Source organism: Harpegnathos saltator, unplaced genomic scaffold (assembly GCF_003227715.2).
Source record: "Harpegnathos saltator strain DR-91 unplaced genomic scaffold, Hsal_v8.6 scaffold810, whole genome shotgun sequence".
NCBI lineage: Eukaryota > Metazoa > Arthropoda > Insecta > Hymenoptera > Formicidae > Harpegnathos > Harpegnathos saltator.
Window position 1 is genome coordinate 302,003 of NW_020230661.1, and position 27,816 is coordinate 329,818.

Below are 27,816 nucleotides of genomic sequence, written 5' to 3' on the forward strand. Positions count from 1 at the left end.
GGCAATCGAATTTCTTTTGACAAGAAACAAATCAATTGCAAGTTCGCTCACAGACGAGAGGCTTAACAAACGCGCGCGGACAGATGCCAGCGAATAAAAGCGCCGTCACGACCGTCGGCGGCCGGGAGAGTGATTGGCATCGTCGCGACACAAAGACGGGGGCGCGATCTGTCTGATGTGCTCGCGCTCTCGAATCGAATTTTGATTAGTCGAGATCCTGCGCGCGCGAGCGCGCGCGCACGCGTCTGCTTCTTCCTCCGTCGGCGGAGTGAAATTCCGCGTTTTTCCAGCGAGATTTTTCACGACGCGCCGTGGCGCCACTATCGATCCTCCATCTTGGGGAAAAAGGTGTCTCGAGCGCGACTCGAGCCTCCGTGCGAAAGAATATTCCGTTACACGAGGAGGGTTGTCGAGAGCCGCCCGTCATTTGCTCAGCGATTGCCGCGGGGTGACGTATTAAGTTAACGTCACAACGTCGCTCTCGTCGCAACGACAAGACGATTCGCGTCGACTACGTCGGGCGCCGGCAGCGCACCCCTCCCCCCCCTCCCCAACCCCGACGACCCCCTTCCAAGGCGCCCCGGGAATGTAAATCCTCGCAGACCGCGCGCGCGGTCCTTTAACTTGCGAGTATGCGCTCGGTTGACGTTAAGTGGATAAAATTCGTCTAGAGTCAAATTCAATATCTCGTCCTTTCAACAACAACGTGTCCTCGCGCGAGGTATCTCGAGCGGCGCTCGGAGGTTCTCGCGTCAAGACTCCGCTCCGACATGGTGTACTCTGATCCTACGGTATTGAATTGCCGTGTCATTTGCGAAGTGCCGTGCGATAATTTCGCGAGAGCTTGTGCGTCGATGAGTGTATGTCATGGCGGCAGTGTCGATTTCCACCGGTGCCCATAAAATGCCGCTCGCGCATCACGTTGTCGGACAATTTTATTCTCTCCCTTCTCTTCCTGCCCCTTGCTCTACCTTCGTTGAATTCTTACGGAGCAAACAAATCTATTTACGATTTTACAAGAAAAACAACTGAATTATTGATTCGCTAAACTGAATTGCTGAGTAAATCGTTGAATCAAGGATAGATAAATGCATTGTTACTCTAGAGAGCTTCGTTTTCCAAATGGCATTATAGTGAAAAATAAAATGTTGAGGGATTTTAAGTGTGCAATCTTGTCATTAGAAAGATTCGTCCAAACGTTACCGCGGTAGATCATGAGAAAATGTCAATTGTGTTGTAATATTCGAAAAGATACGTGAAAAAGATATGGTGAAAGAAGATATGTTCGAGATGCGTATTTTATATCGTTTTATTTATGTTCGAGATGTGTATTTTATATCGTTTTATTGGCAACAAAATTAATTTTCGTTTCGATACTTTTAGAACTTATACGCCATGGCATTCAATGCGTCAACGATAAATTCTGTGAAGAATACGCCGATAAAGTCGTCGCTGCAGTATCAGAAGTGTGATTTACTTTTGAAGGTTCTTTCCTCAAAAACTGATTTACTTAAACGAGATAATGAAGGAATACCTTAATCAAAATTCGTTCGTTCGACTTCGTTTTCTACAACTTTTTCCCATCTTTCTGGAAAGAGATAAACTCCGCGACGACAAGAAGATTCTTCTTTGGAGTTTGGATCCAATTTTCGACAAATTTTCGCGCTCTTCCAAGTTATGAAAGTGTGTATCTTCTAGAATATGTTACATTAACAGGAACAAGTGATAATCGGATGGAGTAATGTCTGAAGAATACGCGGGGTGCGATTTGGCATTCCAGCTCTAATAGTGTTTGCTTCACTGATAATGCAACATGAGGTCGAGCATTGTCGCGAAGAAGGATCACTTTGCGCCGTTTACTCGCAATTGGTGATCGTTTTTGGTCCAATGTTCGCTTCAATTTGTATAATAATTGTTATCGATGACGACAAGCGGTGACAGTTTCATTCGGATTTAACAGTTCATAATACACAACACTTTCTTGATCCCACCAAATACCTTTGAACTATGAATATTGCGCGCCGAATGTTGCTGGTTGGTCTGGATCAACTCATGATTTTTTTTTGGAATTATTAAAATAGATCCATTTTTCGTCCTCAGTAACAATTCAACACAAAAAACTCTTCATTTTTTATCTGACGACTAACGAAATGCCAGTGTTCAACCGGTTCGCAATAGCATTTTTCGATAATTGACGTGGAACCATTTTCCTTCTTTGTAAATCTTTCCCATATGATATAAACTTTTAGTAACTGTTATACGATCAATATTTAATGCTCTAGCAAGTTCTGAAGTGGATTGTGCTGGATTTTCGTCCAATAATGCTTGCAAATCAAATTTTTAAGCTTTTTTACTTGTCCCGAGCAATTTTTGTCGTTAACATTGAAATCATCACTTTTGAATCATCTAGACCAATATTCACCTGTCTTAATTAATGGAGTAACATCACCACAAGTTCCTATCAAAGTTTTATGACCTTCAGCCGCCGTTTATTTTCCGATTAAAAAACAAAAGCAACGCTTGTCAAAAATGATGATCTTTAGGCAATTATTCTTAAGATAGTATTAACACGATTTTTACTGAGCCTATTGTTAATAAGTGACTAAATATCATGGATTAATATTAAAGCGTTAAGAAACAATAGCTGTGATTGAAATGTCTTCTACAAAACTGACATTGATGTCATCTCTTGCAAAAGCTAAATCTAATATCTCACGATTGAATGAGCGGGGAAACTCATGCGTGTGTCGTGGCTTTTACCTTTTCTCGATCACCGATGTGGATCAGCATCCTCGCCTTGCCTTCCTCTAGGTAGATCTGCAAGCGGTCGGGGTTATTTTCCAGACTAGTCGCTAGGAGAAGACCGCGCGGCCGTGTCGTCTTGAATCGCACGATGACCTCCTCCGCCTGCGTCCTGGAGTCCTCCGGCATCAGCGCGGTCATCTGCTGCGTGCCGTTCAGATGAAGTGTAGATGCGTCTATAAGAAGCGTAAGATGAACGTAAATTGTGAGTTTAAATTCAAGAAAACGAAATGGACCCGTTACTCTTCGATCCAAAGAACATGAGAAGCGTCAGGGAACTGTAAAAGTTTATTGAACTTTAAGGAATATTTTTCTAATTAATAATAACGAAATAACACGTCATATTCAATTGTAATGAGATATCTATGGATGGATGAAATTCTGAATGGTTGAAGACGCTCTTTGTGATAACCTCGAAACCTTGACTTTTTATTTAAAAATCCCCACAACAAACATTTAAGGTTAGGAAGGCGTCTAGATATCACTACTCTTATCTCATTTATCATCGTTATCTGTATCGCTGCTACTTTTCAATTAGCGAAATTGCTTAATTCTGCAAAATGACTCGTTTTGCAAACCGATGAATTCATCGACGACCCGATCAACGACCCTTACGAGCTCCCCATCCACATCTCAGTTTTAACCCAAAGAATCGACGCCACCCCGTCTCTTTTTTCCGCATACTCCATTCGAAATGACATGACGTACCTTTGCCGCAAGTGGGTCCGGTGAAAGGTGTGCCCGTGCAGTCGCAATGAAATCGATTCCACCCTTCGAGACAGTGGCCATCATGCATGCACGGCTGCGAGGGGCAGTGCGGGGGTTGAATGTGGCACGCGGGTCTCACTGCGCCTGTAAGACAGATCAACGGACGCAATGAAGATGGTGACGATGTTTGGCGAGTTTTGCGAATCGGGGTAAATGTAACGTCAATTTTTTCGAATGTCCCATCGGCGAATTATGTGTTCGAAGCGTTCCCTTTTCTCTCCGAAACTAACCTCAAAGCGAACACACACCCCCGTATTCATAAATTCTCTCGTGGTTATAACATTATAATAATAATGTAAAATATGATAAAAAAGAAAATTCGGAACACACGACGCAGTCGCTGATCATGGGGTGGATAGCTGTATAAGTCGCTTAGATAACAGCAGGCAGTCGAGAGCTGCGGTGTCCGAGTGGTTAAGGAGTCAGACTCGAAATCTGATGGGCTATGCCCGCACAGGTTCGAATCCTGTCCGCAGCGGATGAATTTTTTTTCGTCGACGGCAGCGTAGAAAAATCACCATTTTCACCCATACCGCATTGATACTATCGAGATCGCTCACCGCTGGGTGTTTTTGTTAAAAAATGGTTAACAAATATGATCGTTACATCGGGTGAACGCGACAGGAAAAAAATATTTTTCCACAGCGATCTGGAGGCGGAGCACTTTGCTCCGCCGTCATGCTCGATTACGTCTCTCCGGGGCTATAACTTTTTATTCGCATTGTTGAAAGTCTTACGTTCGATTGAACGTTACTCGACGACGGCGGCGGAACTCGCCGAGTGAATATTCATCCTGCGAGCGATATTATATCTTCCGCGCTACTTTTTTTTTAATCCTTTCGCAAAAACAACTCCGAGACTTTGTATTTATGAAAAAATAAAATTGCTCGCGGGGAAAAGAGACAGACGGGGGGGAGGGGGGAGAGAGAGAGAGAGAGAGAGAGAGAGAGAGATATATAGAGTAAAGGATCACGTCGCATTCCGAGACTATGGTGCGTGAATTATTTCGCGAAAATGCGAAGCATGCCGTTCTGACCGTTGTAAAATTTCCCTACCGGAATCCTGCTGCTGTGCGTAGCCGGCGATGTCTACCGGGTGCCCATTGATCACGAGGTCCCTCATGCAGCCCACGTAGCCTTGTCGAAGAGCGCCCGTCCATAAAACCGGCGGCACTGTTAACGGGGCAAAGGGTGCGCCGACACCGCCGATGTACAGCAAACCGTCCAGATCTAATTGCGTGGAATCGCCTGCAAGGACAACATATTTTTACTACTAGTCTTTTGAGTTGTGACAGAGAGAGTGGGGGGAGAAGGATATTGGGAAATTTTAATAAGTGACTAGTCAAGTGAAAAAGTTTTCCTTCCCTTCCTTTTCTCTTACATCCCTTTTTTTTCGATTTTTCCTCTTTTTCCTCTTTCCTCCTTCTTCTCTGCCCTTCGTACATTTCTCTTTTCTCTCTTTTCTTCTTCTCTTAATAATATTTACATCAAGTGTATTTTACCAAATGAATAATTTTCATAAATAAATAAATAAAGATAAATTTTATCCACGCATTGCATTAAATCGTGATATCAAGAATACAGCTTATTGAATAATTTATTGTGGGAATTAACGTTCAATAAATGCGTCTCTACTCTTAAAAATAATCTAGTCTTTGATTTATACAATAATTGGGCATCCTCGTTATTCTACTGGGAGAGCAGACGACAGCTCGATGAAATATTAACGTGCGGTAAACGGGCGAGAATCGCCGCGATAATAAAAGTACTGTCGTAAATACTATCGACCGGCAACTTTCGTCGAACGTCGAGAAAATTAAACCCTCGCCGATGCCGCGATTGTAAAAAACGCTGCGCTTTGACATTTTGCGATCGATGGAGGGCGCGAGATTTACAGATTGAAGGATCATCGGATTGGACTTATTTACGCGGTTGTGATCGTGCATGCGCGAGCGCGACGAACCACCGGCAAAGAAATGAGGAGTCGCGAACTCGTCAACAACAAAGTCGGAAACTGACCGAAACGCGATATGAGTGACACTCGCGACGCAATAAAAAATAGAGATGTGGAAGTCAGAGAGAAAGAGAGAAAGAGAGAGAGAGAGAGAGAGAGAGAGAGAGAGAGATAGAGAGGGGGAGAGAGAGAGAGAGAGAGAGAGAGAGATCTTTCCCGAATTTTTTCTTTTCTTTTCCTTTTCTCTCTCGCGCTCGACAGCAATCCGCGTTATTTGCGCGCGGTTTTGCAAGAGCGCAAAGACGAAATTGCCCTGGACTTCTCCGGAGCTGGAATTCAAAGGCGAGTTTCGCCGGCAAATTAACCGCCCGTGTAATTCGGCTAACCGCGACAGGTCGTGGTCGCGGCAGAGCAGAAGCAGTAGTATGTGGCGGTCGGACTGAAGTTATGAATTTATCCCACGAGTACATTCGACGAGCGAGACGGGGAAAAAAGATGGACACAAAAAAGATAGACCGGCAGAGGAGGGGGAGGGGGGGAGAGAAGAGAAGAGAAGACCGAGCAGACGCGGAAATTTTCGGGAGCCGCTCGTTGATGAAATTTACTGCGAAAATTCCCCGCAAAAGCCCGAGAATCAGCGCGCGATCTGGAATACGCAATGAAGAAGCGTGTGCGCATAAACGTAATCATTTATTGCGCTTTAATTAATTTCGGCTCCGAGGAGTTGCGCAAAAATTGTGCTCCTGCTCTATGAGAGGGCTGCCGGAGGAGCGCGTGCGATGTTTTTTAAGCGGAAAAACGTTCGATCGTGTAATTCAGTTGCATAGACGTTTCCATTAAAACGCGAGAGGGGAGGCGAGACCATACACATATACGCGCGCACTCACGCACACATACACACACACACAAGCGCGCGCATATCACCGTTGGTAATAAATTAAAGAAACATTCCGTGTAATAACCGCTGCTGTCGATTAAATTAAACGCAAATAAACCAAGCACAAGGAAAATAAATAATGAAATTGACTAGTACTCAGCGATGAAATTAAACGAGCTTTCTCTCCCCTTCCCTCCCTCCCTCCCTCTCCCTCTCGCGCGCGCGTGCTATCGTCTACCATCAATGCAATTACTACCGCTAATTCGGTTAATACTCGTGCATTTTGTCCGCTGCTCGAATATACCATCTTCTGTCTCCATTCTTCCGGGAAAAAGGAGGAAAAAAGGCAGAGGGAAAAGAGAGGTAGAGAGAGAGAGAGAGAGAGAGAGAGGTGGCGGAGGAGGAGGGAAGAGAAGCTAAAGGAACAAGCGGCGCAATAACGTCCTCGACGCTCTAAGTCGCCGTTATCTGCCGGAGAATATATGGGTCCTCCGCTGTCTCAATGAAATTCTTTTTATCATTTTTTGCGGTATCGGGCGGCGTGTTCGCGGCCGGTACACACGTAGTGCTCTATCACTTAACCGCGGCGCAGTGAGTAAATTCTGGACATCGCGCGGCGCGGCGCGGCGCGCACCGACGTAAACGGCGAGAGCTGAGCGGGCCGAGTCACTCATAATTCAGAGTTACACGCTCGAGGACACTTATCTGCCAGGCCGGGCTAGGCGCTCTATATATACGGTGAGATAGTTCTTTTTGAAAAACTGCCGGTAGCGCGGATTCGTGGCGGCGCGGACACCGCCGTCGCTGCCGCCACCCCCCGCTCCTCCTGGCCGCACGGCCGATCGATTTATCGATCGAACGCGCCTGGACGAGCTTTGCATTTCCGAGATACCGAACGACATTTCCGGGTCGGGGGTGGGGGGGGGAGGGGGAGGAATAGTTAGCTCCTACAGAAGCGGCGTTTACAGCGAGTTTTTACGTCACCTGGAGTGCGAAACTCGACTGTCCACGTGTCGACGGTGACGCGTCCGTCCCTTTCGACTCTCCTGAGGGCGACGTCGTGCCATATACCGTCGTCTACGCGTGTCTTGGACGCTCGCACTTTGACAGGGCCACTGCCGAGGTCAGCATGCAGATAGAGATGCCCGCCGAGGAGCTCGAAGGCGAACAGGTCTTGCTGCAACGGACAGAAGCAAGTCGTTCGTGCGTTAAATGAACCGGTGCATTAAATGAACCATGTTAAACTAAGTGAAATTCATCAGGCTGTATACGTTATTGTAAGCACTTTACGTATGAATACATTATTAAAAAATATTAGGCAACCAAGAAAGTTCATACTGTCTCAATCAGTAGAGATAGATAATAAATTTCATCATAATTAATTTCGTCATAATTAATTTCCGTAAGAGCGTCATATACCGGTGAACTCTCTGTTAAAATAAGCTTTTGTTTAAGCCTGCATAATCACACTTTTAATTGATAGTGTGCGCATGTGCAGTTTGACGATGACAAAATCTAGGAACGTCATGAACTTTTTTGGTCACCTGATATATTAAACAAATAAGTTTCGGTATTACATCCAATAATGCGATATTATGTACTTCCGCTATTTTTTTAACCCGTTTAGAATTATTTATATTACGGTGTAGAATTATTTATATACAGAGTGTCCAGGATCTTTTGGAAATGAAAAATTGTGAAGATTAATCAAATTAAAGAAGGAAAAGCAAAATACCATTTTGCAAATAAATACGTAGATTTTCAAATTATCAAGTAAAAAGGCAAACAGTTAGCGAGATATCGTAAATTAAATATTGAAAAAGTTACCAAGTTTTTCTTAAATATTTCAAAAAATATTAGATAAATATAAGAATGTTTCAGAGTTGTTCGGAGTGAAAATGTTTCAAAAGTTGTTCATTAATTATTAATTGGTAGAAAAAGATGATAATAAAAAACTGGGATTTCCATTTAAGAAAAGTAATGATCAGTGAATATTTCGAAATTGGTGCCATTTGTAAACAAAATGATATAGCTGGTTGGTTGTTTGGTTAACTGATGTTATTTTATGTTCCTCTTGAAACCATACAACTTTTGTCTAAAACATTTTTTTCTAAAATACTTAGTTTTCGAGGTATTTCGCCGTTCCGGTATATATATATATATATATATATATAGTGGCGTGCAAAACTTTTGAGCCACACAATTATTATTATATATTCATTTCATAATGAGCGCTAAAAACTTTACACATATATATAAACAAAATGTATTTATTTGTCCTACAATTATATAAACTTTACAAACTCTTAATAATTCTAAATACTTTATTTTTACACAATGTCTTATTACAAACAGTGCAAAAGTATTGCGCCAAAAAGTTTTCTTATGCATAAGAAAAATATATTATTGAAAAATAATAACAGAAAATGTCAACGTTTTCTTAAACTTAATACTTTGTTGCCATGCCTTTAGAAACAATCACTGCAGCACAACGGCGAGGCATTGATGCCTTAATCACGGCTTTGCGTAACTGAAGGCTTATATGTTTCGGCATTGTGGTAGACAATAGACTGAAATTTAGTTAAAGCAAATATTTACGAAGGAGTTTCATAAGAAACGTAAACAAACCGGGCTCATAAAGTCACAACAAGAATACGGCTCAATACTTTTGAACACATGTAAATATTATATGACTAAATAATTAGAAATTATGTAATTTCAAAATTTTGTAACTGTACTATTATTTGTAAGAATGTTATGTCAATTATTTTATATAATTAATTTTTAGAACAAATCAATATATCGTCATGTATCTTAAAAAGACACTATGGCTCGAAACTTTTGCACGCCACTGTATATAGTTTATATTATGGTGCAGCTGTTTTTGTACGATGGAGAAGACTTAGAATTGCTATTTGCGCAATCATATTTGAATTTCATTCGCGTAAGACTAATATCACAGCGTAAGACTTTAGCGCAGCTGGCAAATTGCGGCTAAGCGCGCAGGGGAGATTTATTCGCCGTCTGTGCTTGAAATAAGAAAAGGTTACTATGGCAATTTTCATTGAATTTCCGTTATTAGACAGATGAAGATATATTACCGCGTGTTGGCGCATCATCGTTATTAGGGGAATTACGCGGTAAATGAAGACGTATCGCGGAGATTTACCGGCCGCTAAAAAGGGCCTGTCAACTTCGGCGAATAACATATAAATTAAATTAGACTGCTTATTTAACTTTAACGCCACGTCTCGGTGACGTGGATGAAAGTAATCGACAATGCAACGCAAAACAACAGTCGCGTCGACTGACATTCGTTAATCCGTTTCGCCCCCGACGATCGCCATTTTATCCCAGAATAATCTCAGATGATAATAGAAATTATAACGGTAATTGCGCAAATTAGCTCACACTTGTGTGAAATTTTTAGAAAAAAAGGATGAGTGACAGAAAGAGCACGCGTCTCGAAATAGGCGAGTAATGAAATAAAATTTAGGAGAGTAAGTCGCTGGCCATCACAGCTCATCGATCGTCGGAGTGTCAGAAGGATGGAATTGCGTCGATAATTAAATTATCCCCAGCCGAGCGTACAATCGCGGGCGCGGGCGAGCACAGGCGGGCGCGCGCGCGACCGAAATGAGTTTCGGGACAAAAGCAAGCTGTTATTTCGAAAAACGTTTCCACCGGCCAATAATTGCGCAGACGCGTAATCGTACTTTAACAGCCGCGCGCGCGTTCTGTGTCCCATTATATAACTTTCCGAATTATTTTTCTCCTCTTTGTGCCGGGAGTTGCTCGAATGTTATAAATATATCAAAGAAATTAATTTCGAGCGCGCGCGTCCGTCCCGTAGAAATTCCCGCGAAAAACAGTTTCCGCAAGGATCTGTTCGAAAAGCGACGGAAAGAGAAGGAAAAAGGGAGGAAAGAGAAAGAAAGAGAAAAAGCCGCACGCCGCGCAGTTGAAGGAGAGCGCGATTAACGCGGCGGGGCGCGTTACTGCGCGCGTAAATATTTCTCCATCAATTAATCTGTTATACTTTCGCCGCTCTCCTCTCCGGTGATAATATTTAAAGTGAAACCGCCGTTAAGTACGCCCTGGTCGCAGCGTGACCGTACCGAGACGTGACAGGGAGGAAGTAGAGAAAAAATAGGGCGGCGAAACTTTCACACACAGTGTAAGTCCCGCATCAGGAGCGCGAGGAAATCCGTGAGGAGAGATAGAGAGATTAGAACAATTAGAGAGAACTTCTGCTAAAGAAGGACACACGTACCCTCGTGTGCGCCCCGCTGCGGCTGTACATGATCAGTCCGTTCTGCTCATTCGTACGGATTTTGAAGGATATACTTCCGGACTTGGCGGCCTTCCAGGGTGGCAGAACCTGAAACAAATGAGACAGACGGTTCTTACTACGTCGCTCCGGGGTCTAAGAGGAGAAAAAAGACGGGCGAGGAAGAAGCCGTGTCGTCCTTGAGAGAAGAATGGACGAGCCAGACTCGCCGTGCCTGGCATCCGAAATCTCTACGTGCAGCCCTATGCGGAATCCGCCATTCGTCAAGGGGCGCTTAAAAAAATCGGGTCGTTTCTTGGGCACAAGCGCAGCGCACGCCCGCTTCTTCGGCGCGAGCGGAGGACGGCGGAGGAGGAGGACCGCCGTCGCTCTGTCGATATTTATAACGACGACGGATATCTTCTTGCACGACGGAGAGAGAGAGAGAGAGGAGACTCGACTCTCCCGTTTATATGTGGAGAGTGCACGTGTATACAGGGTGATTTATCTCGAACGCCCATCTAAGGGATTTTGGAAGAGTGGCATTATTCGAAAGGCGATTCGAACAAAAGTTGCAACTTCGGTCTAATATTGTCCAGACTTTTGTCCGAAACGTGTCTCTCGAACAGGGCGCTCCTCTCATTCGAGATACTTCAGATGGACGTTTCAAACGGGTCACCCTGTGTATGTCGAGAAAGATTCGTCGATCCCGTGGTCGCGGAATATATACGCGGGATTGCGTATGTCCGTATGAGAAAGAGAGCTGAGATGAGCGTGTAGATCTGTATGTCGTTTCGTTTCGCAGCGTGCGCTATTTTTCGAGAGACCTGCTGTTTTTCGAGAGACGCACTTTATGCATAAAGGTATTTCAGAAAGGATCGGCTGGCTATGTGCGATTGTATTTTTTTCATCAGACAAACGAAAGTGTCCCTCTAAACATAATGTGCCCAAAACGTTCAGTTTAAGAGTCAATGCCCAGTCGAGACTAAGAAGGTCCGTTATTTCGACATTAAGACGTAAACAACAATATTGATTTAAACAAATGTCCAAAATTAAAAGGAGCAAGAATTGAAGAAGGTGCAGAATATCCACCGCGTGTGAAATAATACAATTCTAGACATCACGAAATGTCTTTGCAAAGGTGCTAAAATTTCTGGAGTATTGCATATCATTCGACATCCATTTTTTATAAAAGTTATTGTTCGGAACCGAGTAAACAATTATTTTCAGATGGCCTCATAGATAGAAATCAAGGGTGGATTTAATAATTTAAATAAATAGTGTATAAATAGTATATATTATACGTTAAAACGTTGCAATTAATTCTTTTAATCTTGACTCAATATTAATTTTTCAAATAAGCGTTTTAGGAATTATGGTTATACAAACTTTTTTGTTCGTCGCGATGAGGAGAATATAACTATACATAGCCAGCCCTTTTTTGGATAACCTATATATATATTTTTATATGCGGGACGCAAAGATTTTCTTCTGTGTGTGCGTATGTGTATGTGTGTGTCCGCGACGGGATAATTTTTGCCAAGATTATCTTCAATGTTTTCGTATAGAGCGCGTTTCGTTTCACAGCGTGTGCTATTTTTCGAGAGACCTGCTGTTTTTCGAAAGACGTACTTTGTGCATAAGAATGTTTCAGAAAGGGTGGGCTGGCTATGTGCGATTGTAATTTTTTCATCAGACAAACGAAAATGTCCCTCTAAACATAGTGTGCCCAAAACGTTCAATTTAAAAGTTAATGCCGAGTCGAGACTAAGAAAGTCTGTATTTCGACATTAAGACGTAAACAACAATATCGATTTAAACGAATTTCCAGAATTAAAAGAAACGAAAGTTTTAGGAGGAGCAGAATATCCACCGCGTGTGTGAGATAATACAGTTCTGGATTCTAGACATCACGAAATGTTCCTGCGAAGATGCTCAAATTTCTAGAATATTGCATATCGTTCGACATCCATTTCCTATTTTTTGTAAAAGTTGTTGTTCGGATCCGAACAAACAATTATTTTCGAATGGCTTCATAGACAGAAATCAAGGGTAGATGAGAGAATATAATTGTACGTAGTCAGCCCTTTTTTTCAATAGCCTGTATATTTTTTTATATGCGAAACGCAAAGATTTCTTTCTGTGTGTGTGTGTGTGTATGCGCGCGACGGGATAATTTTTCCTAAAATTATTTTCGGTGCTTTTGAATAAAGCGCGTCGGGGATATTTCGTTACATTTCCGCGCGCCCGATATCGCACGCAAAATAGTCATTCCTTTATCAGTCGCGTCTGTGACAAGAACGCTCTTTTTTCGCCGCCGCGAAGGAAAATATTTGAAGTGGAAATATTTTTTTATGCAACATTTGTCGAAAATTGTTTGAAGAATCAACAACGGGTCCAGGAGCGATGGGCGATGTGTGTTTCGTGTCCGCGGCAAAAAAAAAAAAAAAAGGATGCATGTATACACAGAGATATGTATAAAAATATACGTGTCTTCGTCGGCGGTCCGAAGTTTGGAAACTCATTTCGCGCGCCGACAGATTGCGAAATAATAGGATCGTTGACAGAACAAACGCGGAGAAAAATCCGAGGAAATCACGCGTATCGCGGCAACAGCAGCGAAATCGGAGACAGCGGGGAAAAAAATATGGCGTATCCCGCGGAGGCTACACATCGCGGAAAGACAGGAAATGGTCGGTCGAAATAACGGGATACGCTCGTGGCATCGCTGCACGCGCGCCGTGTATAACAGCTTTCGCGCGTCTGCGCTCGCAAGAATGAACTCCGCGTCCGAATTTAAATGAAACAGCGCGTTCCCCTCCACGTCGCGTCGCCGCCGCTGTCTTTATCCCGAGATTGTTTCTCGCGGCTTTGGCTTTTTTCATGTCGCCCGCGCGGGCCGCGACGATCCCTCCGCAATTTTCTTTTTCTCCTATTATTTCGCCTTTTTAATTGATTCCCGAGGCATTTAAGAGGAAAGAAGGAAGGGGGAAAAATTCCCTCCGACCCTTTTAATGAGCGTTCACGAGCGATAAACTTTGCAAGTTAAACCCGAGACCAAAAATGACTCGTCGCTTACATAATACTTGTTTTCAGACTCTCCCCCCGCCCCTCGCTCTTTGATTCTTTATCTATTTCATTTCACGCGGCGATTAGCCGCCGCGAGAGAAGTGATGAAATGTTGATCTCGCAAAAATCACCTGTTCCCTTCGCCGTTGGCAGAAGGCAATCTCGTTATCGGCAGCCTCGTCAAGTGTGAGCGGCCTTTCAGCGAATGCGCGCCTCGCAGAATCGCGCGCATAAATAACGTAAAAACTTTCCTTGCAAATTCCTCTTGTTTTCTCCCCGGCATGTAAAACGCCGCGCGCGCGTTCCACCTCATTCTCGATTTTCGCGAACGATCGATGCGGCCGAAAGAGGAACGGAGACGCTTCTCTCTCTCTCTCTCTCTCTCTCTCTCTCAAGAGAGAGAGAGAGGGGAGGGGAAGGACGACGGGGGAGAAAGAGAGAGAGAGAGAGAGAGAGAGAGAGAGAGAGAGAGAGAGAGAGAGAGAGAATGGTATACCACCACGTGCCGCATTATCCACTTTGACAGTCAAAAGTGGTGCAGCCATATTTAAAGCCGCGCTACGTTATACGGTCAGGTATGCCCTCTGAATAATGCAGAGCACGCCTAACCGCTATGAATCAGCATCAGACGGAATGGGTCCTCTCGTTGTAGTCATACTTCTTCTCTATCTTTTCAGCTCCGTAAAGATTCAGCATAAGCAACCGAGGATGCCGCCATAAGGACACCACCGCCGCGTCGCGTCGCGTTCCTCGCCTGCGCGACGGAACAATTTGTCGCCGCTTTATTTCGGAATGAAGTGCCGGCCATTTTTCCCTTCCCCTCCCCCCCCGCCCCCTCCCCTCGTCGCATCCGGCAATCCATTGCTCCTCGATCCGCGCTCGGTCCGCTAGCGTTATCCGGAGGAGATGCGCGAGCCATCTTTTCTCCGACACTGACACGGCACGGCGCGTCGTCCTTTCCGCGACGCGAGTCTCGTAGGTGGCGAATTTCGGCGAGGAGGTGTCGCCCAACGTCGTCGCCATTGAGCGATCGTATCTCGCCGAGCATCTTCATTAAGCACAAGCGCACAAGCTGGAGAACGTATCGTTTCGGGAGCAGCGATGTTCGCGGCGAGATCCGCGGCGGAACGAATCGTGTCCCGGCGGGGGAAACGCGTGGAAAATGAAGAGAGAGATCCCGGATTTCCGCCAGGAAACTTCCAAGACACGCGTGTCAGCATTCGGATCGTTCTCGCGCGGAATTTCACCGGCGACTACCTTCAGACACCGCGCGCGACAACAACTCGCTCGTCGAAGCCTGTGCGAACGTCTTGCCTTAAACGACCCCAAACACTCAGCGAACAATACGTCACAGACAATGGGGGTCATTGGCACGCGTGTGATTAGGAGATTAAAGAAAATACAACGACTGTCAACAGAGTAACAAGATTCTCTCTGAAGGTACGGTCGTACCGGAGCGACGACGGTTTCCCGAAAGTCAAGCGAATGTTACGAATGTTTCACGTGCGCACAATTCTTCGATTTCTTAGGATCGCGTGTTCCACAAACAACGCCGACGATGCGTTTAATCATAAAAAATCATAAAGTAAATTATTATCTGTTCTAATGACGGGTATACTTATATAATATATTGATATACAGGGTGTCCGGGATCCTCTGAAAATGAAAAATTATGAAGATTAATCAGATCAAACTGAGCAGAAAAGCCATGCACCATTTTGCAAAAATCGTAATGGTTATTAATGATTGAAAATGACCACATTTAGAAGCTTTTTTAATTGATAAATTTTAATTAATAATTTGGAAATTGCGAAATGGTAAAGGATTTTTTTTATTCAAAATGATCTAGCCTACAATTAGATGATGGCTATTATGCCTAGCGATAGGTTTAAGATTTAGAGTTCAAAGTTCAATATATTCATATCTACCGCTAGACACATTGCCGTCATATAATTGTATTAGGTTGGTGCAAAGATAATTGCGGTTTTTACATATTGAGTATAAAGACACATATATCAGTTAAAAATTTATTTATAATCGATATATTAAAAAAATATATTTATTAATTAAAATAAAAACCATTGGCCTGCACACATTTCTCCCAACGGGAAACGAATTTGTTTATTCCTACAAGATGGAATTCTGGAAACGATAACTTCGGCGACAAACTTAAAATGATAAAAGTCGCAATTATTTTTGCATCAACCTAATGGATTAGGTCATTCTGAACAAAAAAGTCCTTTACTACTTTGCAAATAAATGGACAAATTTTCAAGTTGTTAATTAAAAGAGCCTTTAGATATGGTCACTTTCAACTAATAACTTAATAACTATTGCGATTTTTACAAAATGGTACATGACTTTTCTTCTCAGTTTGATCTGATTAATCTTCACAATTTTTTGTTTCCAAAAAAACACGGACACCTTGTATATATATATATTTCTTTTTTTACACTGAGAAAGAGTTGTGTTCGAATGCGAGAGGGCACATTTTCTTAAAACCACAGCTTGTTATGAAAGAAAAAAAATCGTTCCGTACCATTTATTTATTGGGTTATATTTATTGGGTTGGCAACTAAGTGATTGCGGATTTTGTCGACAGATGGATTTTACACTTTCTTTTGTTTCGTTAACGTGTTCAAAGTACCTAACCTATATTTTTTTCCTATTGTATGGACTTCTACCTTACATTTAGTACAAAAATTATATCGATTAGTTCTTTAGTTTTGTTTTTATCCCAATTTAAAAATGGAAGAGCAAGACGTGCACTTCAGACATATTTTATTGTATTATTTCCGGAAAGGCAAGAACGCATCGCAAGCACACAAGAAGTTATGTGCCGTATATGGGAATGAAGCCTTGAAAGAAAGGCAGTGTCAAAATTGGTTTGCCAGATTTCGTTCTGGTGATTTTTCATTGAAAAATGTTCAACGATCTGGCCGTCCAGTTGAAGTCGATGAGACCCATATCAAGGCCATTATCGATTCAGATCGTCATAGCACAACACGTGATATTGCAGAGAAGCTCAATGTATCGCATACATGCATTGAAAAAAATTTAAAAAAGCAAATTAAAAATTTTGAATTTTCATTCTTATTTAAAATCCGCAATCACTTAGTCGCCAAGCCAATAATTAAAAAAATTCCGATTCAAGTTAATATGTTTCGTTAGTTCCCGCCGAATGAATATTTTGTATTTCTCTCCCCGATATTTCTTTTTCTCTCAGCGTACGCTGACTACCAAGCTAATTGCCACTGATTATTTCAAAGCTCAATTGACATCGAAATCATCAAAGAGATGCGATAGATAAATGCAACTTGTGATGCATGTATTCGCTGGTTCGTTTTATTGGCTGTATATTTAATTTGTTACATGCAATTAAGAGATTGCGTTTCATACGTAAATTTGTGAGACGCGGCGATATGATGACGAATTCCATCATGGCGATCCCAGCGTGTCGATATTTTTCTCGCATGCAGGCAAGGCAACGAGCGCGTTCGATGTTTTCGTCGCGTTTTAGCGCGAGTAGCATTTTTTTAAAGAGAAAGACAGAGAGAGAGAGAGAGAGAGAGAGAGAGAGACAAAGATCGAAGGAGCATAAGGCGCAACGTCAACCGACGACACACACATACATACGCACACATAAGCGCACACACGCAGAGGCGAGCACGCACAGCCTGAGAACGACTGTTTCCCCTTTTGCAATTACGGGGAAAACAGCACCCGCATAAAGAGGCATTGTCTCCATTGTGAGAGGTCATAATTAAATGAAGCACCTCCGTTGCACCTCGCGAGAAATTCGCAATCTGGAAGAGTCGTCGCAGAAGCGCGCTGTCCGCTCTCCTCGACTGCTCTTTTATTTTTTCCCTCTCCCTCCACCCCCCCTCTCTCGTCTCTCTCACCTAGCCCCGTCCCTCCTCTCCTTTTTGAGCTTAAATACCGTCCGGTAATTAGGCCACTCTCACACAAACGATCGACTGGACAAAGAGCGGCCAGAAATATTTCCCGACCGAAATGGAGACAGACAAAGCGGCGCATCCGTCACTGTTAATCAACGTCCGATGAGATGGGCCTACATCCGTCGAAATCCTTGCGCCCGTCGCTTTTTAAATACCCCCCTCTGCGCCCCCGTAATTCGCGTATTTAAATAGCCGGGGAAACGGCACCGGGCTATCTTGTTCACCGGCGCACAAAGCGTGACCCAAAACGCGAGCGCGGAGTGTCGATACCTCTTTAATTCGCTCTCCTCCCCCTCCCCTTACTTCTTCCGCTTCCGCGACCTCTTAAAGCGCAATCCACACGCCACTCATCGACACGTCGTTCTCGTCACACACGTAGCACCTGGACAACATTGAATACGTGGCGTTTCGTCACCGTCGGTTTTCATTCGTGTTAAACGCGTGTCGCCTCCTTTTGCCAGGCTATCCTGTGCGAGTCTTTACACCTGCGGCGTGTTGCACGGCGCGGCGAAACTGTCGAAGGACTCGTGTCGGCCTAATTGAATAGTCACACTGCTCTTTAGCGGCTCGCCGGTGCGCAAGCAGCGACGCGATGGACAAGTGCGAAGAAATTCGCGGTGGATGAGGCGCGCAACGGCGAGAGAAATAAATAATAAATGGCGTCGCCGGGACTTCTCTCGGCCGGGCTCTCCATCAGAAAAATTAGCCCGCTGTCTCGCGAAACTCCAATTACACTCGGTGTGTACCGCGCAGGTGTCTGTGCGTGCGTCTGCGCGCGCGCGCGTGTGTGTGTGTGTATGCGTGCTTGTGCACATATACGAAATCAGCATATTCCCAGACATCTGTGAATTTCGTACTCGCGCAGAAAAGAATCTCAAGCGGAATACGTGAGTGGCCCTTTTTGCAAGGAGCGCGTGAGGTAAATGACGAAAAGTTAAAAGGAACAATTCGGTTCACGACCGCGTGCAAAATTACGCGAAGGTCGACGTGAAGGTTTTACGTGGAACACGAGAAAGAACCGTTTGAGAGAGGCGAGAACTCCAGCCCGATAATCCTCGGATTCGAACGTCTTTGTCTTTTTAAAAGCTCAGGAGAACGGCGAGCGGAAGGTTCCGGTAGAGGCAGGACGTTAAGGCGCAAATTCCGTATGTCGCACACAACAACAACGCGAAACGTCGTGTTTCGGTCTCGCGCTCTCGGGAGATTCAAGCTCCTACCAAGAGCAGTTATAATCGAAGATTTTTATCGTTCAGTTGATGTCACGCATTAGATGGAAGAGAGAGTTTAGATTTCATTTAAAAATTTGTATTATCAGGAGGTTGTGAACTAGCCGATTCCGCAGTTTATGCGATTGAGGACGCCGAGCTCCGCTCGGTCTCTCATATTCGGCAGTTGAACCCCGCAATCTTGCAATCCTCGCGCTCTCCCGTCCCCTCTCTCTCTCTCTCTCTCTCTCCCTCTCTCTCTCTGTACATCTCTTTAATTTAAACATCAATAAATATTAGGAGGTTAAATTAACTCTGGTCCCTAGTAATAGATAGCTTTAGTAACAAGTTAATGGTTAGTACGAATGTTGAAATCTGGCATCACTGAAAGATTTGACATTTCCCTATGATATATGACAATTTGCACGCTATTGTTACTGATAGTTTCATTGTTTATACGCATCTAAAGTGGATCGTACAAAATTTCTGACATTCATTACTTTCTTTGTTTGATTTGAATAAATCTGGCAACTGAAGCTCATGAAATGCTTGTTATAACTCATGCTGATCAAGCTCCATCATATTCCAATTGTAAATTTTGGTTTCAACGATTCAAAAGTGGTGATTTCGATTTGAATGACGAGAACGTACTGGTCAACCAAAGAAATTCGAAGATTTTGAATCGCAAGCATTATTTAATGAAAACGCTCGAACGAAAAAACAGTTGGTTGAATAATTCAACGTCGATAAATCAACAATTTCTAAACGCTTACGCGCCATGGGAAAAATTCAAAGGGAAGGCAAATGGGTTCCACATGAATTGAGTGAAAGTGCCATTGAAAGTCGCTTGAATATCGCCATGTCTTTGCTTGCCAGATAGGAAAAAAGAGTTTTCTGTGGCGAATTGTAACTGGAGATGAAAAGTGGATTTATTTTGATAATCCAAAGCGAAGAAAATCATGGGTTGATCCAAGACAACCATCAACATCGACACCAAAACGGAACATTCACGGTCACAAAGCAATGCTCTGTATTTGGTGGGATATGGAAGGTTTGGTATACTATAAGCTTCTAAAACCGAATGAAACAGTTACGAGAGTGCGATATCAGCAGCAATTGAACAAATTGAATGATGAATTGATGCAAAAAAGGCCAGCGATAGCCAGCAATAGATGCAAAGTGATTCTTTTGCACGATAATGCTCGTCCACATGTTGCTTCAATTATTAAAGAAGCATTGTTAAAGCTCGAATGGGAGATCCTTCCGCACTCAGCGTACTCTCCAGACCTAACATCATCTGATTATCATTTATTCCGATCGATGCAACACGATGTTTTGACAGATGCACACTTCAATAATCACGAGGATATGCAAAAATGTGTGTCTGATTGGATCGTTCTATCGTCGAGGAACCGCTGTTGCCAGAAAGATGGGAAGAAGTCACAGCTAACGACGAAAAATATTTGGATCGATGTGAACTTAATCATTTCTTTAAGGTAAAGATAAAAAAATTGACAAACTAAGATCAGAATTAATTCAATCTCCCAATAATAATCGGTTGCTTCGGACTCTTACCCCAGACGAGATATTCAGATTTTAGTGATGCTAGGAGCGAGAGATTCTCAGCTTCGATACTGCAATGTCACGTACTTGTAATAATTCAACAAAGTTCCAAGTCCAGCTCTAAATTCACGCCCGAGCGTCCCTCGAGAGACAAGTTTTCAACGACGATTATAAATACAGACCTATCAATTCCGGATAGATATTGTGCCGTTATACAGAAAGGTTACCGACCGGAATTATTCCGTTTTCACCGGAGAACAAACCAGGTACGTAGGAAATAATTGAAGATTTTTCTATAAAGAGAACTCCTCTCCCGAATAGTTTCATTCAGTCCCCGCACATTTGTCGTTTTCTTCCGCGCTCGAGTTCGCCTTCGGCGAAACCGTATTTACCTGTTTATGAATTTTCGACCCCTACTCTCTCCATCGATAATGCAACCGTCTTTCACCCGTTTCTTCCGTGGCCGAGTGGGAGGAGGAAACTCGAGCCGAAGAAAAGGGCTTGAAGAGCCGTTTACTCTCGAGGCGATAAATTCCGGACGAATGCAGTTCGTCTTATCAAGTTTGTGTAGAGCCTTATCTGCATCTTTCACTCGGTTTAAAGCCAACTTTAATCGTTCCTCACGGTCGATAACGTGTGCCGCGAACTCCTATAAATCTCTCATCGTTGAGCGGCGCGATGCGGTGCGCTCAACTCGCCCGCAACAAGCGACTTCCGGCAGAACGTGCGCTCCCGAAGGCAATTTCGAAATTAGCGATCGCCGAGCGACGATTCCGAGCCCGACCTCAGCAACGTCGTACCGCCCGTCGTACCGACGTCGGCGAAACGAGACGCGAAAGACGTAACATAATCGCGCGTCACATAGGCTGTCAGGCCGTTCGGCTCGTCGACATTAATTTCCAGCCGGAAGGGCTCAATGGAAATTCAATTTTTGTCCTGAAATTTTCAGCTGATTTCAAGCCGCGGCATCCATATAAATCCAAGCGGCATTATCGGAAATCGTTGCACGACTCGCGCGTTGGGTATTAATGCGGCTGCGATAAAATAAACTTGACGTTTCCGGCTTACACGCGCCTGCCTTTCAATGCTTAATACGACGATCGACTCGTCGGATTGCCAGTCGCTCGGAATATACGGCGCGCCGCCGCGCCACGTCGCTTAAAGGTTAAAGCCCCGTGCGCGAGCGTTTCTTTGTTTCCGGCGAGGAGCGCTCGAAATTTCTATGCAGAGGAAAATCACGCGTGGAAGCTGTTTTCTTTCCACTTCCTCGCGCGCGCTCTGCAAGAAAAGTTCCCCGGGTTTCGTTCAAGATAACCGTCCCGAGTCTCGCGGCAACTTACGGCTCGCTCCCAAAGGTGAAATTGGAAAAAGTTTTCCCGTTTGTGCGGATGCTTCTGCGGGCAGTATCAATCCCATGGACTTGCGTTATTTCGGATGCCGAAGCGCCCCGCGATCTATACGGCGTTCGAGAGCGCCGCCCGGAGGTTCCGCTCTCGTTTCAACCCTCGTTTCAACCTTTTCGGTGAGGCAACGACTCGCTACGTAAAATGACCCAGTCGCTGAGAGCAGCCATTGCGAAGCATCTTCTGTGTCTTCTGATAAAAGCAATCATTCATTGGTATATGTGCAAATAACGAGATGCTCAAGAATGAAAGAAAGATTGTCCATAATACTGTGATGCAAACCACTTTATTTATTCATTTATATGATTATCTACTGGGTTGTGCGGAAAGTAATTTCGGTTTCTTGCATGAAAATGAAAGACGATATTTTTAATAAAAGAGAAAGTTTTATTCTGTTAAGTATTGACCCCATTTTGTTCTAACACCTTTTGCCATCTTTGAGATAATAACATGATTCCACGCTGGTAGAACTTCTGCTCATTATTAGTGAAAAACTGAATTAAGTGGTTTCTGACACTTTCATTTAAATCGAAATTTTTACCATCCAAAGAATTTTGCAGCCGCGGGCGAGTGTGCCGAATCATTCTTCGGAAATGTCTCAAATTTTTAACTGGCACGCAACGCGACTGTAATGAAGGGAGTGTATTTCTGCGAATCATCAAGTGCGACCCCTTATTTGGAAAAACAAAAAAAAACATCGCCTTAGAAGCGAGTCAGTTTATGCGCCTACGAGAATATTATTCGTGTCACGCTACCATTATTTTCGCGTTAACAACGAGGAAACGTGAGAGGGACAGAGAGAGCAGCGAAGGGCGGGAGAACGTAGCCCTGAGAAAAATAATTTCCGCCTGATAAGGCGATGAAGAAGAAAGAAAGAGAAAGTGACAAAGGAAGAAAGGGAGAGAGAGAGAGCGAGAGGGAGCGACTTATTCGCGCGATAAAATAAGATTAGTGCGATAATATTGGGTTGTTCGGAAAGTAATTTCGATTTTTTGCATAAAAATGAAGGACGATATTTTTAATAGAAAGAAAAGTTTTATTCTGTTAAGTATTGACCCCATTTTGTTCTAACACCTTTTGCCACCTTTGAGGTAATAACATGATTCCACGCTGGTACAAGTTCTGCTCCTTATTAGTGAAAAACTGAATTAAGTGGTTTCTGACATCTTCACTTGAATCGAAATTTTTACCATCCAAAGAATTTTGCAGTGACCGAAGCAAGATAATCGGATGATGCCAGATCAGGTGAATATGGTGAATGCGGTAGCAAGTCCCATCCAAGCGCTAACAGCTTCTGGCGAGTCATTAAATTTGCGTGAGGTCTAGCATTGTCATGATGAAACACAATACCTTTTCTGTTCGTCAATTCTGGTCTCTTCTGCTTAATGGAATTATTCAATTTGTCCAATTGATGACAATCTACATTCGAAAAAACGCTAAAAAAAGAATCATTCCTTTCCAATCCCACCAAACAGAGAGCATCACCTTCTTTTGATGGATATCAGTTTTCGATGTGTTTTGAGCTGGTTCATCACGTCTGCTCCATAATCTTTTGCGTTTAATATTATTGTACACATTCCAGTTTTCATCTCCAGTTATGAGTCGCTTCAGAAATGGATCGTTTTCCTCATGTTTCAACAGCAAATCGTAAAAGGTAATACGACGAAACAAATCTCTTTCTTTGAGAACGTGTGAAACCCGAATATCGAACTTTCGAACGAAACCAAGTTATTTCAAATGCTCATGCACGGTCGAATTCGATCTCTCAGCAATTTCTCGTATTGTTAAATGACTATTTGTGTATACCAATGCCTTTATTTGGTCTTCATCAACCTTGGCTGGCCTCTCAGAACACGTGGTGCATCTTTAAGGTCGAAATTCCCAGAACGAAATTTCGAAAACCAATTCTGACACTGGCGTTCAGTCAACACATCCTCGTCTCATACATGACACACAATTTTTTTTTACTTGCGCTACATTTTTGTCCTTACGGTAATAAAAAAGTGAAATGTGACGAAAATGCTTACGTTGGTTTCTCATTTTTGATGCGACGCCAAATAAAAACAACTTGACAGATTCCAAAATAACTTTTTTCCAAGCTTGAAATGTGCGTTGTAAATATATAAAACGGTTTTCTGATTTAGAATGAGGTTAACTGTTTAAACAAGCAATTGACATCATCTAAGTTGAAAAACCCGAAATTACTTTTCGAACAACCTAATATCTTGTAGGAATAAACAAACTTGTTTCCCATTGAGAAAAATGTGTGCAGGTCAATGGCCTTTATTTTGATTAATAAATATAATTTTTAACTGATATATACGTCTTTATATATTCGATACGTAAAAACCGCAATTATTCTTGCACCTAATGCAATCAAAAAAAAAATCAAAACAAGGAATACGAAGAACACACACAGAGGACAGAAGGAAAAAGAATAAATAAAAAAGATAAAAACGAAAATAAAAAGGGAAAAAGAAAAAATCTTCATCTTCCCAAGATTTGTCAGTGACGGAATAAAGAGAAATAAACGCTGAGCGGCTGTTGATTCTAGACGCTCGTACCGAAAAGATCATTAAACGGACAAATTGCGGACGAGCGGAAACAGAAATTCTCGCCGGTTGTTTGATTTCCGATCCGCCGACGATTGCAACGGCGGATCGCGATTGCAATCGCGTCGCGTCACATTGATCGCGGGTAATGATACGTTACGTTAAAGCTAAGCCACGACTCGGAAGCTTACAACGGCAACGTGGGAGACCCGAGTGTAATAAATTTCGCCCCAAGTCTCGCCGCAATCTCCCTAAATTTTTTCGGCCGCGCGCGGAATCGAAGGAATCGATCTCTCTCGAGTGGTTGCTCGTCTCTCGAGCGCCGGCAGAAGTCCTCGGGACTTTTCTTCTTCGACCACTTCTTACATTCTCCTGCCGGGGCGAATATCTCCTCCGAACAACAATTCCCAAGGACGCGCCAGAGGAGCAGGAGTACGTCCTTCTCGAGTCTCTTGTTCATTCCAAGACTCTTTTTTCGTTCTCACTTTCAACGAGTTTCCGAGAAGGACACGCGTTACCGTCGAGAGCGGCTTTCAGCGCGGTCTACCTTAACAAACGAACCTGACCGCGGAGAGGGAAGGAGAGAGAGAGAGAGAGAGAGAGAGAGAGAGAGAGAGAGAGAGAGCGAGAGAGAGAGAGAGAGAGAGAGAGAGAGAGAGAGAGAGAGAGAGAGAGAGAGAGCGAGAGAGAGAGAGAGAGAGAGAGAGCGAGAGCGAGAAAGTGCCAAGAGAGAGAGAGAGAGAGCGAGAGCGAGAAAGTGCCAAGAGAAGAGAGATGCCGGAAGAGAGAAAGAAAGAGGGAAGGGGGAGAGGGAGAGGGGTGCGCAATAGAATGCAATCGTTTTGATCGATAAGGCGCCGCGCGTCTATTGTGCAAGGTGTAATAACCAAATGGAGAGACTTGGGTTTAGGATTAAATGGAAAATCCAATTTTCTCCGCGGAGAAGCGCCACTAAATACGAATGTTCTCAAACGGGCGCTTCCACGAAACAGTTTTTCAGCTTTCACAATAGGAGACGGGAATAAAACCGGAGCTGTCCGACATGACGTGAGTGTAATTGCCCGACGCGATAATATCACCTGCGAAAGAGCACGACGGCTCGTACTTTTATATTTCCGTCGGCAAATAAGCATTTCATGCGACATTAATAACTCCAATTTTACCTTCATTGAATGTTAAATTGTCGTAACAACGCCATATGTGAAATGCATCCGCGTAGATAAAGTTTATATAGAGTGATATAAATTATTGACTTTTCGATTAGTAGACAAATGTATATATATGTGTGTGTGTGTGTGTGTGTGTAACATATATATGACTGTTATTAATTTAATGATTTTGAAATTTCGAAAGATCGATAAATTAACAATAAATAGAGCATTATTGTACCAATATATTCTTGAGACCAAGTAGAATAGAAAAGTCTAGTACCATTTTTTTATCCCGACAAACAGTTAGCGAGATATCGTAAGTTAAATATTGAAAAAGTTACCAAGTTATCCTTAAATATCTAAAAAAATATTAGGCAAATGTTTCAGACAAAAGTTGTTCAAATTAGTTGGTGGAAAAAGACGGTGTAATCAGAAATTGGAGTTTCTATTTAAGATTTTTATGTTGATCTTGACTGGGCTCTTCAAGGTCATCCCAAGGTCAAATTTATAGCATCAGTAAATAGATCCCTTGAAGCCCTACAACTTTTGTCTGAAACATTTTTCTCTGAAATGTCGCGTTTACGAAAAAATCGGGTGACTCGGTCTGAAACACCCTATATATGTATTATATATGTATGTAGTATACATAAGAAGATAAATAGAGATATACAATCAAAAGAAAAGAAGAAAAGATCAAAATAAAAAATATGAGGACAGAGGAAAAAAGAATAAATAAAAAAACGAAAATAAAAGGGGAAACAAAAAGAAAATATATATTTTATATATATATATATGTGCACAAGTCTTATACACGCGCGAGATCGAGCGCTGCTTCGGGCATAGAAACTTTCGGAAGGCCGGCGTGGTGACCGGGGCGATATGTAATCGCGGTCAATGTCCCGATTATTACTTCGGAACGATTATAATCTCGATCACGAGACAATCGACGCGTCAGCGAGTCGTTTGTCATTACCTCGGTCCGATGGATATCGGATCAATTACTAAAAACAACGCACACAGACACACACATATTTTCACGTTTATAGACGTGGGAGAGGCAACTTTGTTAGTGTAACTGAATTTTTCGTTGCCTGGCAAGCCCAGACGGGAAACTCGCTCGCAGGAACGGAAAGATCTCTGCAGAGAAGGTTCCTGCTCGGCCGATTGTTCTCCATTATCTCAGCCAAGTTTTAACAGAGCTCAGACGAATGTTCTCGATTACGCGTAATAGAGATATCATTTCCCGTCACTGAATGCTCACTTTATGCGAGACGTCGACGTCGCGAGCGACACGGAGAATTCGGGAGAAGTGTAAATATCTTTGTCATGTCCTCACCTATCAGATGAGGGCACATCGAATGGCCGATATTTACATCGCGTAGACGCTTCAACTCCCCTTCGATCCCCTGTTGCAGCCGAATTTCCTTAGACATAGACTGCATTTTCTTGCGAAAAGTTTTGAAGATAAAATACGAAGAACGACTATTGAGTTCGCCAATAAGTAATGTCGGGCTTTTCGCTAAGAAACAGAAGTAATTTTTCTCTTTTAATACAGAAAACTTTATTAAATGATGTATTGGCTATTTTAATCCATGACTTTTTCTGCCATCAAAAGTCTTGAGAGATGCATTCCACAGGTTTCTAGAGAATCAAAATTTTTTCTGTTAAACAAATTTTGCAAAGAACGAAATTAATAATTTTGCAAAGAACGAATTTAAAAATTTTTTCTAATTAATTTTTTTCTAATTCTAATTCAGTAAGAACATTCTAATTCAGCTCTTTCAATTTTGAGAGCTTTCAATTTTGAGAGCTTCAATTTTGAGCCTGTAACGATACGCGTTGCTTGATGGAAAACTACTTCTTTCTTGTTTGCAAGTTCTCATCGTTTTTCCTTAATGTCTCCCTTCGATCTACCCGATTGTGAACAACATTTAGCAGAATTAATGCTTGTTTAGGAGGTGGGAGCTTATAAAATATTCCTTTCCAGTCCCACCATACACATAACATGATCCTTTTGGGGTATAAGTCGGCTTTGGGAGGGGTTAACGAGGTTGATCCTGGTTTATTCCAACGTCTTTTTCGTATCACATTATTACAAACAGTCCATTTTTCATGCTCAATAACAATCCGCTTCGAAAATGGCTCGTTCTTGTTATGTTTTAGCAATGAATCACAAGCCGAAATTCGATCGACTAAATTTCTTGCGCTGCAAAGTGTGCGCAACCCAAACCATTATACCTGGAA

General features: G+C 43.0%; 1 protein-coding gene and 1 non-coding gene across 8 annotated transcripts in view; one reads left to right on the plus strand and one right to left on the minus strand.

The window, feature by feature from the left end:
- Nrx-1 (neurexin 1) overlaps nt 1-27,816 on the minus strand; it is a 497,229-nt gene that overhangs the window by 125,858 nt on the left and 343,555 nt on the right. For all 7 annotated transcript variants that reach the window (XM_019845315.2, XM_019845314.2, XM_019845312.2 and 4 more), the window contains 5 exons: nt 10,674-10,781; nt 7,385-7,577; nt 4,626-4,817; nt 3,511-3,654; nt 2,761-2,978 (listed from right to left, as the gene is read on the minus strand). In XM_019845315.2, the coding sequence (XP_019700874.2) occupies nt 2,761-2,978; nt 3,511-3,654; nt 4,626-4,817; nt 7,385-7,577; nt 10,674-10,781 (855 nt within the window). The remainder of the gene's footprint in view (nt 1-2,760; nt 2,979-3,510; nt 3,655-4,625; nt 4,818-7,384; nt 7,578-10,673; nt 10,782-27,816) is intronic.
- Nucleotides 3,967-4,048, plus strand: TRNAS-CGA (transfer RNA serine (anticodon CGA)). The gene has a single exon. It is a non-coding gene; the product is annotated as a tRNA-Ser (tRNA).